The 18,049-nt window shown below is 42.2% G+C and overlaps 2 protein-coding genes and 1 long non-coding RNA gene across 5 annotated transcripts in view; 1 reads left to right on the top strand and 2 right to left on the bottom strand.

Moving 5' to 3' along the window:
• The window catches only part of phf12b (PHD finger protein 12b), a 45,154-nt gene extending 35,487 nt beyond the window's left edge, over positions 1-9,667 (bottom strand). The window contains exons 1-8 of one of the 2 annotated variants that reach the window (XM_088380457.1): positions 8,916-9,667; positions 8,467-8,648; positions 6,758-6,830; positions 6,185-6,644; positions 5,610-5,730; positions 5,383-5,515; positions 5,126-5,290; positions 4,856-4,999 (exon numbers count right to left, since the gene is read on the bottom strand). In XM_088380457.1, coding sequence (XP_088236583.1) covers positions 4,856-4,999; positions 5,126-5,290; positions 5,383-5,515; positions 5,610-5,730; positions 6,185-6,644; positions 6,758-6,830; positions 8,467-8,648; positions 8,916-8,981 — 1,344 coding nt within the window. In that variant the 5' untranslated portion in view covers positions 8,982-9,667. The remainder of the gene's footprint in view (positions 1-4,855; positions 5,000-5,125; positions 5,291-5,382; positions 5,516-5,609; positions 5,731-6,184; positions 6,645-6,757; positions 6,831-8,466; positions 8,649-8,915) is intronic. The other variant, XM_088380455.1, reaches the window with a different exon arrangement.
• An 824-nt stretch (positions 9,668-10,491) lies between these two features.
• On the bottom strand, positions 10,492-14,489 carry LOC148394756 (uncharacterized). The gene is made up of 2 exons (XR_015859378.1): positions 14,326-14,489; positions 10,492-10,898 (listed from the first exon to the last, which is right to left on the bottom strand). It is a non-coding gene; the product is annotated as an uncharacterized LOC148394756 (long non-coding RNA).
• Positions 14,490-14,996: 507 nt separating this feature from the next.
• The window catches only part of pipox (pipecolic acid oxidase), a 41,946-nt gene continuing 38,893 nt past the window's right edge, over positions 14,997-18,049 (top strand). The window contains exons 1-2 of one of the 2 annotated variants that reach the window (XM_088380459.1): positions 14,997-15,370; positions 17,886-18,034. In XM_088380459.1, the coding sequence (XP_088236585.1) occupies positions 15,260-15,370; positions 17,886-18,034 (260 nt within the window). In that variant the 5' untranslated portion in view covers positions 14,997-15,259. The remainder of the gene's footprint in view (positions 15,371-17,885; positions 18,035-18,049) is intronic. The other variant, XM_088380458.1, reaches the window with a different exon arrangement.

Below are 18,049 nucleotides of genomic sequence, written 5' to 3'. Positions count from 1 at the left end.
ACACAGGTTTGAAAAACTATTATGGCTTTTAAGCACGCCCGGTCCTACTCTACGGAGCTCTCTTTCACCTCCGTGGATGGAAGTCAGGGGCCGGCGCTCGGCCGGGTGGCTGTTCAGGGACGGTGGACGGGGCTCGAACATGACTTTTACGCACGCCCGGTCATACTCAACGGAGCTCTCTTTCACCTCCGTGGATGGAAGTCGGGGGCCGGCACTCTGCCGGGGACGGTGGATGGGGCTCGGACATGGCTTTTACGCACGCCCGGTCCTAATCTATGGAGCTCTCTTCCACCTCTGCGGCTGGAAGTGCCACCTTCGGGGATGGAAGTCCACGCCGCCACACGCCTGGAAGTCGACGGCGGTGCTTGGGGCCGTGTGGTGGTGAACTATTTATGTTATAGTTATTTGATATATTTTATTTCGTGTAGCAACTTGTATATGTTTTTATCGTTACAGTTCAGTAGTTGTTGGCTCGTTGAACTCTTGTTTTGTTAAATAAAGAGCCGTTTACCAAACCCACGTCTTTCCTTGTACTTTGTTAACGCTACAATATAGTTATATACTAGATCTGTGGAATAACAACGAGGCTGACGTCAGCCGCGCACGCGCGGCGTTGTTGCCAAAGGACGTGGAATTTGATCGATGGATTTAATGAGTTGGAGTGACACAGATGGTTTGATAATATTGCTGTTTATATGATAGTTATTTGATATATACTTTATATATCGTTATATGGGTCTGTGGAATATTTAGAATATTTAGACGCCAGCCGCGATCGACGGATTTGATCGATGGATTTAATGATTTGGAGTGACACAGATGGTTTGATAATATTATTGCTTATATCAGGGGTGGGCAATTAATTTTTACAAGGGGCCACATGAAAAACCTGAGTTGTGTCAGAGGCCACACCTACGATAACTTAAACCTGCTCAATTTTCTTCCATTGTAAAATGCACTAAATTATTTATTTTAAATAGTTGGTACTGGTAATTAGAAGAATACAATTATTCTGTTTATGTTTATATTAAGCTATGTGAAACTGTAGTGTAAAGGTCAAATTAAAAAAACAATTATTAATCAGTACAATTTATTCTTAACTTCTTTAACTTTTCCTCAAATGACAAAGCCGCTCCATCTCTGGGTGTGAAGTTTGATAAAAAGTCCTTGTTCGGCTTGCAGTTTTGCTAGCAATGCATCAGCCTCTGATGTGCCCTGTTTATCAGACAGATGTATTTTTTCTCATGCTTGGTCGTGTAGTGGCGACTCAAATTATATTCTTTAAACACAGCGACCTGTGTACCACAAATCAGTCCTTTACCTTTCATTTCTGTAAAGAAATACTTGGCAGTCCATGTCTTGTTGAAAACACGGTGCTCCTTGTCAACTTTTCTGAGGGTCAGCACACGTTTCTCGGGCAGCATTAATTCGCACTGTTCACCTTCACGCACAGCTCACATACACGTACGCTACACGGAAGTGCGACGCCTTTCAAAATAAAAGCGAAACAGTTGTATTGTACGCACGACACTAATTTTTATTTATTTTTTTAAATTACGATTGGCCTCATGCGGGCCGGACAGGGACGCACAAAGGGCCGGATGTGGACCGCGGGCCGTAATTTGCCCAGGTTTGGCTTATATAATAGTTATTTGATATATAATTTATATATCGTTATATGGGCCTGTGGAATATTTTGAAGTGCAAGCGCCGTCAGCAGCGCGCACCCGCTTTGTTGACATAAAGGACAATCGATGGATTTAATGAATTGGAGTGACACAGATGGTTTTATAAACGTGTTATTCATGTAATAGTTATTTGAATGCTACGTCAGGCCCGTTCTCAGCTCTTCGTTTGTGTTTATGTCACGTTAGCATACCTATCATTTAGCCTGTTGTTGCTCGTATGTCTGTTCTTGGTGTTGGATTTTGTCGAATAAATTTCCCCCAAAATGCGACTTATACTCCGGAGCGACTTATATATGTTTTTTTTTCACGTTATTGTGCATTTTATGGCTAATGTGACCTATATTCCGGAGCGACTTTTAGTCCGAAAAATACGGTAGATGCAGCTCACTGACAAATGCCACTATTTGAGGTCATTTTAGAACAGTCCTGCGGGCGACTCATGCGGTCCTCACGGGCGACCTGGTGCCCGCGGGCACCATGTTGGTGACCTCTGCTCTAAACTGTGAGGCGAACGTGCTAACCAGTGCATCACCGAGCCACCCTAAATTAAGACATATGTACCGTATTTTCCACACTATTAGGCGCACTTAAAAACTTAAAATTTACTCAAAAACCCACAGTGCGCCTTATAATGCAGAGCGCCTTATATATGGATCAATTGATCAATTTGTTGATCCATACTGGTTGTACACAGCGCTCTGCCAAAATGTTTCAGTACGTTTTAGTACAACTAGTAAATTACAAGGTCGCATCGCTTCCCAGCATTACGGCAACCGTGGTCAGGGGGCGTCACTGAATAGCTGTTGTACCCGCGAGGCTATTTCATTTCAAAATAGGCTGTTCCATTCATGTTTTCGAGTACATTTACGGTTCAATAACCAACGGAATCATAAATAAACAGCACCAATGTGTTAAATCAGTCTAATCGGTTCCGATCACTTTTATGGGAGACAGTTTGAGAAACGTGATTGTTTACAGGGGGCTGCCACGCCACTTTGCTGAGGCTGATGGGAGTCTGTGAGCTGAGGCTCACGGGGGTTTGCGGGTGGCTAATGCTAGAATGACAGCTGCTATACGCACGAGGCTATTTTATTTTAAAATAGGCTGCTTCGTTAATGTTTCAAGTAAATTTATGGATCGATATGGAAGGGAAACATAGGTAAGCAGTACCAATGTGTTCGATCGAACTTTAGTCAGTTCCGATCATTTTGTAGGAGATAGTTTGAGAAACGCGATTGTTTACAGAGGGCTCATTGGTTATTGGCTAGTGGATGCATACCGCAACCCTAGTAAACCTCAGTTTGTTGCAGAATAGCTTGTATTTAATGTGCCTTTTAATCCGTTGCGCCCTATACAAGACTGTCTCAGAAAATTAGAATATTGTGATACAGTTCTTTATTTTCTGTAATGCATTCTGGATTCATTACAACCCAACTGAAATATTGCAAGCCTTTTATTATTTTAATATTGCTGATTATGGCATACAGTTTAAGAACTCAAATAGCCTATCTCAAAATATGAGAATACCATGAAAAAGTATACTAGTAGGGTATTCAACTAACCACGTGAATGGTCTAATTAACTCGAAACACCTGCAAGGGTTTCCTGAGCCTTGAAAAACACTCGGCTTGGTTCAGTAAACTAAATCACAAGTATGGGGAAGACTGCTGATCTGACTGTTGTCCAGAGGACCATCATTGACACTCTCCATCAGGAGGGTAAGACACAAAAATAAATTTCTCTAAGAGCAAGCTGTTCACAGAGTGCAGTTTCAAAGCACAGTCACAAAAAGTCTGTTGGAAGGGGGAAATGTGGCAGGAAACGCTGCACAACCAAGAGAGATGACCGCAACCTTAACAGTTCTGTGGGAGCTTCAAAGACAGTGGACTGAAACTGGAGTCCAAGTATCAAAAGCCATTGTTCACAGATGTGTCCGGGAAATGGGCTACAATAGCCTTATTCCCATGGTCAAGCCACTTCTGAACTCAAGACAACGGACGAAGCGTCTGACTTGGGCTATGGAAAAGAAGCACTGGACAGTTCCAGAGTGGTCCAAAGTCCTCTTTTCAGACAAAAGCAAGTTTTGTATTTCATTTGGAAGTCAAGGCGCCAGAATTTGGAGAAAGGCTGGAGAGAAGCAAAATCCAAGTTGCTTGAAATCTAGTGTGAAGTTCCCACAGTCAGCGATGGTTTGGGGAGCCATGTCAGCTGCTGGTGTTGGTCCACTGTATTTCATCAAGTCCAGAGTAAATGCAGCTGTGTACCAATAGATTTTAGAGCACTACATGCTTCCGTCTGTTGAAAAGCTCTATGGAGATGATGATTTCATTTTCCAGCATGATCTGGCACCTGCCCACAGTTCCAAAACCAATGACCATGGCATTACTGTCCTCAATTGGCCTGCCAATTCCCCTGACCTGAACCCCAGAGAGAATTTGTGGGGTACTGTGAAGAAGAAGCTGAAAGACACCAGACCCAACTATGCAAATGAGCTAAAGGCTGCTATTGAAGCATCCTGGGCATCCATAACACCTCAGCAATGCCACAGGCTGATTACCTCTATGCCACGCCGCATTGATGCAGTAATCTGTGCAAAAGGATTCCCAACCAAGTACTGAGTACATCAATGGACATTTTCAAATGTTTGATTTTGTTTAGCTGTTTTAAATTTTTTTTTTTTTTATATTCTAATTTTTCGAGACAGGATTTTTGAGTTTTCTTAAGCTTTAAGCCATACTCAGCAATATTAAAATAGTAAAAGGCTTGCAATATTTCAGTTGATTTGTAATAAATCCAGAATGTATGATATTTTTGTTTTTTTAATTGCATTACAGAAAATAAAGAACTTTATCACAATATTCTAATTTTCTGAGACAGTCCTGTATATGAAATAATTTCTAAAATAGAAAATTCTATGAGGGTGCGCCTTATAATCCAGTGCACCTTATGGTGCGAAAAATACAGTAGTATTATTTAAAAACTTCTGTATAACTGTATAGTTTGTATTCCGATGTATGGAAGTTATTTGTGTAATGGCGGTGGCTGCTGTGCCAGCTCCACCTTTTCGGGTTTCTAAGCCTATTCAGGCTTCCAAGCAGCTCCACAAGATACATTAAGAATGTCAACAATTTGAACCCCATTTTATTTGAACACAATTTGAATCTTACCTCCTGCTGTTCAGCATCTGTGGTGAGGTGCTTTGAGGAGTGATGTTCAGGGGGACCATTACAAACTAACTCCAATTGGCGCACCCCTGCAGGATGTAGAATGGAGGGTGGATTCCTGTACTGGGACTTGATGGCATCTGGTACCTGAAAACAAAACGCAATTGTTACAAAAACAATTGTAGAAGATGGACAACAATTTAGAAACTTCAGAAATATACCAGTTTATCTGAACAGATGCAAAAACACACATTGTACTGTAGCACAGTCTACCTTGATAGTCTTTTTGTTGCACTGCTGAGTGGTCCGACAGTTTGGTGAAAACTGCCGATGGACTCTGCGAAGAAAGTCCAACTTGACTGCATGTTGGGACATTCTGTCTTGAAACTCATCGAAAAGCTGACACCGACTGGACAGGCTAAGGCTTCTCTGATTTAGCTAAGCAACCAAAAATGCACAAAAAAAAAAAAACACAAAGCTAAGCATTGTATTTAACCAGAAGACGTTATTTGCAGTTTTACGCCACTCACCACTAAATGCTCAACGTGATTTGGGCACATCCATTTACCAGCAGGTAAAGCTGTAAGTGGTGGGTCCAGACAGTCCGTGTGGAACAGGAGAGGACAGTAGTCGCACTGTATCAAGGGAGCCAACCTGCAACTTCTACAGCGGGTAATAAAACACAAATACAGCAAAACAATCAAGAATATAAGAGATCTATTTATATGTCTGTACATATTTTGGTATCTCAGAATACCTGTTGCATGAAAAACAGACTTTGACTGGTAATGGTACCAGGCCATTCGGATCTAGTTCATATTGCGGTCGCCTGAATGGCCTGCCAAGCAATTCCTCCTTTTTCCTTCGTTTACTGCTGCCTGAACACAGATAACACGTTTGTTACCAAACTTTGTAGAAATGATAAACCTATAACAACAGTGCTATTTAATTTTGTGCCCAGAACCAATCCCCTGAGTGGCCCAGCCTGTCAATTTTAAATTGCATTCAAGAGATGCAGAGGGTTAACACAAAGATAACAAAATTTCCTACAGTGTTTGATACTGTGTTACATACTTGCATAGCCTACCTACATAGCTGACGGTGCTAAAAACCCGAACAGTGGTAAGATACTGGGGGGAAAAACATGTCCATTTCGACTTTGAAACGTAAAATTGACACTAAAACCTGTTGATGCACTGTGTATGACCTAGCTACATTTCTTGATTTGAAAAAATTGGCCCAACCGAAATCATAATTGAATATTATTGTATTACAAGATAGAATTGCATTAGCTGACTTTCATTTGACAATGCTTTTTAGGTACTGACTAACCTGGCAATGCAGTGGTACATGTTAGTTCGCTAGGTAGCTGGAACTGTGTAGGATTTCTCTCCAAAGCGGCTGCTATGAGCAGCTGAAAGGGCCTCTTGAGAAGACGTGGTGCTGGAGAAGATAATACAGTATTCTCCAGCTCAGTGCCCTGAACATCATCCTCAGGCTCAGGTGCCTCCTCTTCTCCATCATTCTGCTCCTCTGAGGGGGTAGGGGTCGACGAAGTATTGGAAGTTGGCGTGCCTGGCCGGCTGCTTGGCCTGCTGCTACTCCTACGGTCCAAGAGGCGTACCTGGGCCACGCGAAGACCAGGCCCTGCTGCTCCAGCCCCTGGGGGAAGGCCATCAAGACGCAGTGGGCCAGTGCCAAGCTCCAGCTCCATAGCTGGAGAGGAAGCACGTTTATTAACAGAGGACTTTTCCAGCAGGCCGTTGGTCTGTTCAGACTTTTGCTCTCGCTTCTGAAAAAGATCATAAGAAAAACATTAAACCTTCATCAGAATTTTGTTTTGTCTGAAGCCGATCAGCAGTGCAAAGAGATTTGGTATAGGGCCAAATCTGATCTACAACACACCTTTTTTCGAACATTGCAGCGGTGGCACATCCATTCTCCTGGAGGAAGCATCTCTTCACTCAGGGGTGGGTTGCTATGCCAAATGATGAAACAAACAGTCAGTAAGTCAGTTATCAGTTTTTACTAAAAGTTATTGCACGTCTTTGCGATGAGCATATTGCACGTACCATCATCGCAATTTTTTGTTATATCGTGCAACCCTTTGAATGTGTAGATAAGTGTTTGACATAAATATTGAGGTTCCGACAAAGCATATTTCTCAAAGTTACTATTAATAAAGGATGGACTAAGATGCTCTGTGTTGAACATGATATAAAATAGGTAAAATTGAAAGAAAAGTCATGATGGGGCCACTTGACAAATTGACACAAATAGAAATACGCGAAATGCTACAAAGATACGACACCACATTTAATTAAGATACGAAACACAAATCATTGCAGGGTAACCACATGTGGAGATTGCTATTGCATTGTGATCTGTGCAGTTTTGTACCAATTAGTCCAAATGTCCAAGTTGCAATGATGTTAGTAGTAGAAATGCAATCCGAGAGAACAGCCTTTAAAGCTGACTTTCCAAAACTTACACTGTATTTAAAAGAAAAAAAAAAAATCCTTCCCCCCCCCCCCCCCCCCCCCCCCCCCCACACACACACACATGAACAAACAAGCTACATTTTAAAAAGCCTAGTAGGATGGCGTTAAATGAGAAAGGAGCAGGGAGGTCGCCATATGTAAACAGACTCCATTTATGGCAACGACTGCAGCTCCACTGGCTGTGACGCGTCAGAGTGGGATTTTCCTGAAAAAGACAACAAACACCAGCTTCTCGGGTAGTAGGTATACAGAGGTACTGCTACTTACTAACACCTATACTTATGAACTTTTTGAGATACAAACCGGTGCCTCAGGATTTTTTTTGCATCTACTTTTTGACTTCTGAACTGACGCACCAGCCACCCCCTCCGTACCCCCGCCTTGTCTCTTTTGCCATTCCCTGTTCGTCTCGGCGCATTAGCAGTGTAAAAACAAGTAGTGCAGTCGAGTATGTCTTCTGAGACTATCAATAGAAACTCGAAATCGTAAAGGAGCTTGGCAAATGCATGCGTATTGTTGCGCTCGCGACAGAGTATTGCTGGTGTTGTGCCAAGTAGGTATCCCCTGCTGTGTGAAAAGCGGAAACCGTTCCCGTGCGGCAGACAGCACCAGCTTGTTTTCAATAAAAACATGAAGAACACACTTTTTCTATCTTTAAAAGTTTTCACTCGAATTTAGCAGGCGGCAACGTGAGCGTGCACATTGCAGGAAGTACGTGAAAGCATACAATTATTTATTAGCCTGACTTTTTCTGTGTCTTCTCTGGGGTAATTTTTAGTATGGAAAACAAGAACAGATTTCCCCTTCCCTAAGCAAAGTTAGGAGGTCAAGAATAAAGTGGCATTTAGTTATAAACATTTGAAAGAGCAAAAATAATACTGTTGTATTGGTTTTTAGTAATTGGGCAAAAGGAGTGACTTTTGGGATAGTCCTACATGCATTATTTGCTTTTACATTGTTTCCTCTGGGATACGTTGCTTCTACTTACAAACATTTCTACTTAAAAACTTGATCGCAGAACCAATTAAGTTCGTAAGTAGAACTACTACTGTACATGATGTTCTTAATGAGATCAAGTGCAATTGGTTTTAGAGCAAAAGAATGACAACTTACCAGCACTGGAGGTGGAACGCTGCAGGGCAGTGATCACAACACAACAAATCCCCTCCTTCTCTGCAACTATCGCAGGTGTCGTGGTTGGTGGCCCTGCCGCTTCTACGGACGTCTCTCCCCAACTTCCGACTTCTCTTTTCAACCTCCTCAGACTTTGGTGGCGCCAGAAGTGTCTGAATTTGCTGTAGATGTAGTTTGCACCAATCGGTCACTACTTTCCTGTATACTTCAATAATTTGTACATAGAGTATAGCATATGTCCACGGTTGCCATTCCAAGCAAGGCTTGAAGGGTTCCTGTGGCCTCGTTAACCCCTTCCAACAGCAAGACTACTATAGATTGCTAGGAAATGTACAATGAAATAGGAAGCTAAAACTATAAACGATTACGTATTTGCATTTTTAATAGTACTAGAATGTAAACTGAGCGTTTGGGCCAAGAAACCTTACCTCCATTAAGCCCCCAGATGTATCCAAATCGTACACAATCGTCGGGGTCTCCATTTTGTTCCACATTCATCCAGGGCAAACGTAACAAGTTAAATGGGCAATCCAAATTATCACTGGACACGTGATAATGGGTGTCAGTCCAACAACGCCTGCAATGCCCGTTTACGTATTTTAAAATGATTTGAACAATGGACTGCTGCCCAAGAAACGCTGGCTATCGTTAGCCAGCTAATGGGCTAACGACGACGTCAGGCAGTCAAGGTTGCGGGGCGAGCGGATTCGTTAGCTTGTCTTACGTACCACGCAAAAACAAAACTGAGCGACAATCGCGTTTTAACACACTGGATTCTTCGAACTACCATTTAACGGTAAGAGCAATACAATATGGCGTATTTTGTGTCCAAACACGCCTGTTGTTTACTACAAAACCACTATCTGCGGCCTAGCTGGCCAGCCATGATTCTAGTTTCTGCTCCTGCAAAAACGAGCCCTGTAAATCTGCAAACCGATCCGCTTCCATTGTCAACAAAGGACGTAGTCTCAAAATATAACCGCCAAATAAGAGGATGCGATCCAAGATGCACGACTCCTAGAAGCGTGTGCAATATAATCCACTGAAAAGGTAAGCAAAGATGCAAATTTAGATGATGTTATTGTGAAAACGGCAGTGCCTCCACACTGGGTGCTAGCAACATCCTCTCCCCTTTGGCTCAACCGCGAATCGCCGGCCGAGCATGCGCAGTGGAGCAGATGCGCTCACGTCAAGAAGATAAATAGTCACTTCGTCGAGTGTATTTTTCGTTATTTCCGGTTACTAATACAGTACGTATATAACAGTAGACAAATGTAGACAAATTAGCCACTTCTGCCTTATACCAACATCGTTTTAACAACGATACGTTACCTTTTGAGCAGCGCACAAACTGTGTTGTAAATTGTATTTTTTGTCAAACGTTCACGACGAGATATGGTTGACATTTTGATCGGAATATGCTTTCTACTGCGGTAACCCAGTCGTTCCTTGCAACATCTCGTGGGAAACAAAAAGTACTGTTGCCACAAGGAATGAAGCTTGCAAAATAGATTTAATTTGATACCATAAACACAATCGAAAATATAATGAATGTCCTGCTTACCCGATCGTTCGCAACATAGATCGTTTGAAAAGGAGTAGTAAGAGGTTCAAAATTTATCCGAGTCTAATAGCCCCTCATCTCTACTTCACAATCACTAATCATCTATGGGCGGCATGGTGACGCACTGGTTAGCACGTCCGCCTCACAGTTAGGCGGGTGCGGGTTTGATTCCATCTCCGGCCCTCCCTGTGTGGAGTTTGCATGTTCTCCCCGTGCCCGCGTGGATTTTCTCCGGGCACTCTGGTTTCCTCCCACATCCCAAAACATGCTTGGTAGTGTTGGATTTTGTCCACAATTTAGGGAGCTCGCTATCTGCGCCTCATGGCAAAAGCCATTGCCAATCACCTGTTATCCAATTCACTCACTGCGTGCTCGTTTGATTTCTTCAGATTTAGGAAATGCTAAGACACTGAAGCAGAAATTAGACTTACACAGGTTGGTTGAGTTCAATCACAATTCTTGTCAAGAAAGCTCTGTTTTCAGGAAAGTACAATACAGCGCTGAGCCCTTCAAGAGCAGAAAGTCTCCATTCAGAAAAGGCAACATTCAAGGTTCTTTGGTCAGCTTATATTCATTTGCACATGCCAGTGTGGGCCGAGTTTGATGGGTGATGAGTCAGGGGGTGTGGCAAGTTCGCAGGAGATTCTGATTCCATGGGAGGGGTGCTGGTTATGGGCGATTCGGTGTGTGTGGGGGCTGTTGTCTTCCATCCCGTCTTTCGGCCTTGGCGATCATCTTTGGCCGAGTCCTTGGCTGGCTCCCTCTGGCACCTGCTGGTTTTTATCTCCACGTGACCTTCCTGTGAACATTCTCCTCCATTCTTGCACATACACTGTCGCACCTCATTCTTTCAATTTTGTCATTTTGTACAAAATTGTGTGAGCTTTTGGCTGTGACATCATTAATCTATTACTGTTCCCTGACTATGCAAAGTTTGTTCTTTTGATACTCCATGTCTTTGCCTACGTCATTATATTCTTAGTTTAATCATGCTTCCAACCGTATCTTTTCTTTGTTAGGCAAAATATTTCCCTCTGTGCAGAGCGTTCAGTAGTAATCGAAAAGCTGGCGTCTCGCATTAGGCGACATATGACGTTTAGTCAAAACACAAGATATAATCAAGTACTGAACGGTCAAGACGACTCTGGCCGTGTCCATGATTTAGAGAAAAACATCAGGCATGCATTACACAGTTCCTTAAGGGTCATGAAGCTATTTAGGCAATATATCAAAAGACATTTGTTATTTCAAATTGCTCAGAAATATATATCAGATCATAAAGTTATAAAAACCTTTCTCATTACCACTTATCAGAAATGTCTAGTTATGTCTTCTTTATTGATTTGGTGTGTAGGTATAATTATATGCATGAAATGTTTCTTTTATTGATTTAATATGTGAATATACTTTTCTGCTTTTGTACTTTATTCAATGAGGTTTGGGCATATCTGTTTTTGTAGCTAGGCTGGATTTTTTGTATTTCGACCCCATTCCTTCAGTAGGCCAATTTAGCACCCCAAATTGCCCGTAAGTGCGAGTGCAGATAATCTTCTCTGTGTATCCTGCGATTGGCTGGCAAGCGGTTCAGGGTGTCCCCCCGCCTACTGCCCGATGACGGCTGGGATAGGCTCCAGCACGCCCCCAACCCCCGTGGGGAGAAGGGGTACACAGATAATGGATGGGTGGAAGACTCCATGCATCCATGGATGGACGTTATACTTTGTATCACCCATTTGGCACAATTCAGTAAATGTGCAGTAATTTTAGGCCTGTATTTGTAATATTATTATAACACACGTTATGTAACATAGTTATTATACATGACGTGTGGTTTTGGGAAGAAATTGAGATGTGATTGACTTTGGCCCACTAATAATGTTGCACTATACAGTGGATTTTCATTTTAATCAATACTTATTCCCCCGCGTACCCCCTTCCCTGGCATTTCCCCTTGTCATTCAGTTTCTGTGCACAACTTGTTAGCAAGCATGGGCATCCGGTCTGCAGCTGAAGTGGGCACTAAATTGCCAATTCCCTTGAAGGCCCAAGTTAAATTGCCAATTCACAGTGATAAACAGTGCTAAAACTGCTTTGCAGCGCAATTTTCTTTGAATGGGGGTGGGAGTAGTGTTGGCTCGTGAGTGAACAATTCGTTCAAAAAGAACGAATCTTTTCAGTGAACGAGAGTGAACGAATCACTTCCTAAAGTGATTCGTTCTTTTTTTCCGTTCATATAACTTCAACCGGCAGGTGTCGGTAATTCCCATTGAAGCTGGTGCCACCTTGCCGTAAAACAAAACGAAGAAGAAAATGACGTAACTTCCCGTTCACGAATGAGTCGTTAATTGCATTTCCCGTTCACCAACGAACGAATCACTCAGTGAGTGATTCACTCGCTGAGTGATTCACTCAGTGAGTGATTCACTCGCTGAGTGATTCACTCGCTGAGTGATTCACTCGCTGAGTGATTCACTCGCTGAGTGATTCACTCGCTGAGTGATTCACTCGCTGAGTGATTCACTCGCTGAGTGATTCACTCGCTGAGTGATTCACTCGCTGAGTGATTCACTCGCTGAGTGATTCACTCGCTGAGTGATTCACTCGCTGAGTGCTTCATGCATTTCCAGTTCACCGCGAGAGCGGATCAGTGAGGGAACGAATCCTGGCTTTCCCGTTCGCCAATGAGTCAATGAGTGAACTGCCTTCCTGTGCATCAACGGATCAGTCAGTGAACATGTCATAAGATAGAATGTAGATTTACGGTTTACTTATAGTAGGTTTTAAATAACGTGTATGCATATATATGCCTAAATGTTGTTATCCAATATATCGACTGCAGTTTCACATTAGCGTGCTGGTTTGAGATGTACTTTTATTATTATTATTATTATTATTATTATTATTATTTCAATAAACATTTATGTTATAACTTGTCTGGTGTTTTATTCCTTGTTTTCATATTCGCCAATCAAAACATAAAAATCTGACATTTGGTTAACTGCTTTATGTGACAATATGTGTATGTGTTTTACGTTATTATATGAGTTGGTGTCCCCAAAATTAACAAATGTCGGCATAATGTTTTTTTTTTTCAACCTTTTATTCGAACACAAACACATTCGATATAATGACACCATCAACTCTAAGCCAACAAATACAAAATTAAAACATCGATGTCAGTATAAAGTGACAAAGAAAGCAAGTGGGAGCAGTAAAGCCATCCTAAAACACAAAGACGCTCTTAAAGCAATGCGACAGTGAGTGCCCGGCGCGCTGCGGTTGCGCGATCGGACCAAATTAAGCTCCCTGCGCACTGAGGTCCTCTTAAAATTTGAAAAGTACATCAGGACTTTAGAAATATTTTCTAAATTTTAGCGACAGCTCTGTCACAATAATGCGACCAGCGCGGTGCAGTTGCGCGGTCGGCGACGCGCTACTGTTACGCGTTTGGCGGTGCGCTGCAGTTGCGCGATCGGACAAAATTAAGCTCGCAGCGCACTTCGGTCCACTTCAATTTTGGAAAGTACAGCATGACTTTAAAAATATTTTCTAAATTTCAGCGACGGCTCTGTCACAATAATGCGACCTGCGCGGTGCAGTTGCGCGTTCGGCGGTGCGCTGCAGTTGCACGATCGGACAAAAATGCGCAAATGAAAAAATGCTTTAAAAAGGCGGGGTTTTTTTGTTGTTTTTGTTTTTTGTCTTAAACGGATTAAAAAAAATCCGTTATTTGTAATGGGAAAAATAGATTCGGAATTCGACTGATTCGCTTCTCGAACTGCCTTCTGGAACGGATTGTGGTCAAAAACCAAGGTTTGACTGTATTTTTGCTATTTGTCAAGCTAGGAGCAAGGAGAGGACTCGGATGCAGAGTGACAAAAAACTCGGGAATTTATTTTGACAGGCAAGATCCGACAAAAATCAAAATCACCTCGAAGAGGGAAATCCAGGCAAAAAAGCAAACTAACTAAATAGCTCTCTTGTATTGCTGTGCCACCCACGTGACATACCCAAAATGCCGCCCCGGGCAGCCCGCCCATGTTGCCCATGCCAAAACCCGCAACTGCGTACACTATACACGAACAATGTCCAAGCGTTGAGCTACCTACCATCTAACGGTTAGATGCAGTTTTGCTAGCAATGCATCAGCCTCTGATGCGCCCTGTTTATCAGACAGATGTATTTGTTCTCATGCTTGGTCGTGTAGTGGCGAGTCAAATTATATTCTTTAAACACAGTGACCTGTGTACCACAAATCAGGCACATGGCTTTACCTTTCATTTCTGTAAAGAAATAATTGGCAGTCCATGTCTTGTTGAAAACACGGCGCTCCTTGACAACTTTTCTTTCCTGAGGGTCAGCACACGTTTCTCGGGCAGCATTACTTGGCACTGTTCACCTTCACGCACAGCTCACATACACGTACGCTACACGGAAGTGCGACGCCTTTCAAAATAAAAGCTAAACAGTTGTATTGTACGTACGACACTATTTATTTATTTATTTTTTTATTACGATTGGCCACATGCGGGCCGGACAGGGACGCACAAAGGGCTGGATGCGGCCCGCGGGCCGTAATTTGCCCAGGTATGATCTAACCTGACAAACTGCCTTTTCGAGACAGTTCAAGACCAATCCCATAGTGCTGCAGTGTATTTATCAATGTCATGATTCATGATAAAAACTATTATATGCTTTCTGGTGATCATTAATCAGCCCTCAATAGTCCTCTATAGTCCACCATCGTACTGCAGAATACAATTTGCAGTTTGCACCATCTTGTACATTTGTCTATGTTTTCATGCGATCAGCGGAAGTAAATAAATTCATAACACAGATGGAAAATGGCCTCCTCTAGTAGTACTGTATTCTTACCAATAGAAGACAGTGTTGCTCTATCTCACCACTGCACTGACAGTTCATGTGATCAAGTCAAAGTGAATGGCTGCAGATAATTTCTCTGTTTAAGTAAGGACTAGCGCAACCTGAGCTAACACACTTGAGAATGTCTCCGATCAACTCTTTAAGACAAATTCTCGTTGGGCGTTGGGGCAACCTCATGCAGGACGTTGTTTTTGCCCAACTGACAGTTCATGAGAAATATAACTGAACATTTCACTTTTACTCCACCTACTGCAACTTTAAAGGGTGGTGCTAGCGGCGTTGAAGAAGTCAGCAAACTTCAGTGTTGCAGCTTATTTATCCGCGATGTCTACGTTTGAGTGTTATGACTACATCGTAATCGGTGCTGGAATCCAAGGATCTTTTACATCTTACCAGCTGGTGAAAAGGAAAAGGAAAACTCTTCTCCTTGAGCAGGTGTGTCAAACGATATCTTGTTGCAATTACACGTGACAGTTTGAGGACTTGGTTTCTGTCAAGCTGAATTTCAACGTCGAAGAAAACAACTTTTCTCTCCTTAGTTGTATCATGTTGCGCATGCATGCATGCTGTGGATGAGGGATGGGGATTCTTTTGCATGGGTTGAGTACGCATTAAGTAGTTGTGTTTGTATAAGAATAATCAATAATAATTACGATAATAATATATTGTTGAATGATCTATTATTATTACTTTTTAAGCATTCGGCATACACAAAATTCTGCTTTTAAATGGTGTTTTAATTAAATCATAAATCAATCCAATGTAGAATGCCATTTTTTTTCTGAACAACGTTATTGAATAACTTATGATGTTGATCTATGCACAATTCTGAGTTTCAGAATGAACGGAACTGTAGAAATGTAGTCTCTATTGCTGTAACCAGTACAGTAAGGGCGTATCATATCGAACCAATCAACAGCTGCCTTTCTTTATCTTGTATCGGAAAACTGATAACTCAAAGCAGTCAGTCGCCAATAGGTTCTTGCATTCCCACAGCTAGGAGGTAGTTTTCATTAACAAGATTTTGCCCATAGTGCAGGTTATGAGTTCCACTTTCCCTCCTTTTCTACACAGTAACATTACACTAAAACACTCCGATGCCATGCCACAAATGCAAGAAGCATTCGTCTAAGCATGTGTTGATGATGTTAAACTGCACGGAGAATATTAAACTTCTGTTCATATCAATGAATCTGGGATAGTATTTATAATGAATATCAAGCATGATTATTTCTTTCAAAAATTAGCATGGCAGAGAATACATGAGTTGAATAAATGAGCTGTCGGAACAGTATGCAAATGTCTGGTGACGTTATTATTTGTATACGATTAGTATTGCCATTTTTCACATGTGAAATTAACTAATAAGGGACACCTACCATGGGATCTCATCACCATGGTCCCCACAGGTGCGGACCCTATGAGTTGAATGAATGAGCTGTCGGAACAGTATGCAAACGTCTGGTGACGTTCTTATTTATATACAATTAGTATTGCCATTTTTCATGTATGAAGTTAATAAGGGACACCCACCATAGCATCTCATGACCATGGTCCCCACAGGTGCAGACCCTGTGAATTGATGATGTAACAGTGTTACCTTTTTATTTGTGTCAATGTTGATCACAAACTGCTGCAATTTTCAATCCTTTTGGCAGATGTGGAAAAGTAGCCAACCCTAGACCTTTAGATCATTTGTTTCGACAGCTACAATGAGATGTTCAAGAGCTAACCTCACTGTGTTGTGTACTATTTGCACGTTCCTTTCATCAAGTTGCCAAAGACAGCGTTTTGAATTCCATAAATTCTATTTGTATCATTTACACTAAGCACTGATTTGATCAAAGAATATACCATATTTTTCTCGAGACTGCTCTATGCAATCTACAACCCTGTCAGGTCTAAACACCACCAGACATTAATCCACATGCTGGAAACAAAGAGGAGAAGACAACCAGTATTCCTTTTGCTCGCGAGGAGAATTACGTAGAAGGCCCAGTTACAGTCCTCCACCAATTCTCAGCTCCTCTTCCGCTATCTCCTCTTTTTATTTTGGGTTGCCCTGGTTACAAGAGGCGTTGCTACACTAAAGGGAGGGGAGATTGTGGCCGTAGCAACGCTGATTAACTAGCTAACAATGTTGTGTGGTGCGAGGCCGCATGGCCTTGGCCGATTCGTGACCCCAGGAATGCAGAGTCTGTTCTTAGGTGGTTGGCAGCCTCGTTCTCGGCTGCGATCTCCAAACCTGCATGACGTGTCCCTGTAAAACAATGCTCTACACATTCTTGCTACGTTTCACACAATAATAATGATGAGTAAATCATCAGATACCTCTCGTGCATACACTCCAACAAACGTTAAGTAGATGTGAGACAACTTGCATGAAGTCTACTTAACCAAACATTGAGTAAATATGGGATAACTTAAAAACTGTCCCGGTCAACAACAATTCATAAACAGAAACTACAAGGTATAATAGAGAAAGAACTTCTCTTTAGCTAGACAAAGAACAAAGGTGTTCTGTTCATAACTAGTGAGGGCCTCTCACAGATAAGACAAGCAAGGGAGTATAAGAACTCCCTAAAGCCTGGCAGATATGTTGGCCTTGAGCGAAGGTATGAGACCTCTGGTTCAGGCCGGCCAGCGCTTCTACAAAACTAATTATTCTAACAAACCCCAACTGAGGACTCATCTGCATTTTTACTAAAATCAAACCTTTTTTTCTGTGACCCTGCATTTGGGACTGAAATAATTAACAGTAAGGGGAAATATTATTCTGTTGCCTCTATTTAATAGTACATCAGTCTCTGCCTTTGTTATGTCCATCCGTACTTCTTGCAGCTGAACAATTGTTTCACATGGCTTTTAATTAACCATTCTATCATCTGTCCATCCATCCCATCCCATCCCACCCCAACTATAATTTTTTCCCATGTTTTTCTGATTTTAGTTTACTCTACCTCACACTCGAGGGAGCTCCCATGGCCAAACCCGTATAATCCGTAAGGCTTACGAGCAGGGCTTCTACACACAAATGATGGCTGAAAGCTATGAACTGTGGGCTGAGATGGAGAGGGAGGCTGGTGTCAAACTGTACAGGTAAGATGGCAGCTG

This window comes from Syngnathus floridae, chromosome 7, assembly GCF_059516105.1.
Source record: "Syngnathus floridae isolate MCC-2025c chromosome 7, RoL_Sflo_1.0, whole genome shotgun sequence".
In the NCBI taxonomy this organism is placed as follows: domain Eukaryota; kingdom Metazoa; phylum Chordata; class Actinopteri; order Syngnathiformes; family Syngnathidae; genus Syngnathus; species Syngnathus floridae.
Note: the sequence above shows the minus strand (reverse complement) of the source record. Positions and strands in the feature narration are given on the sequence as shown.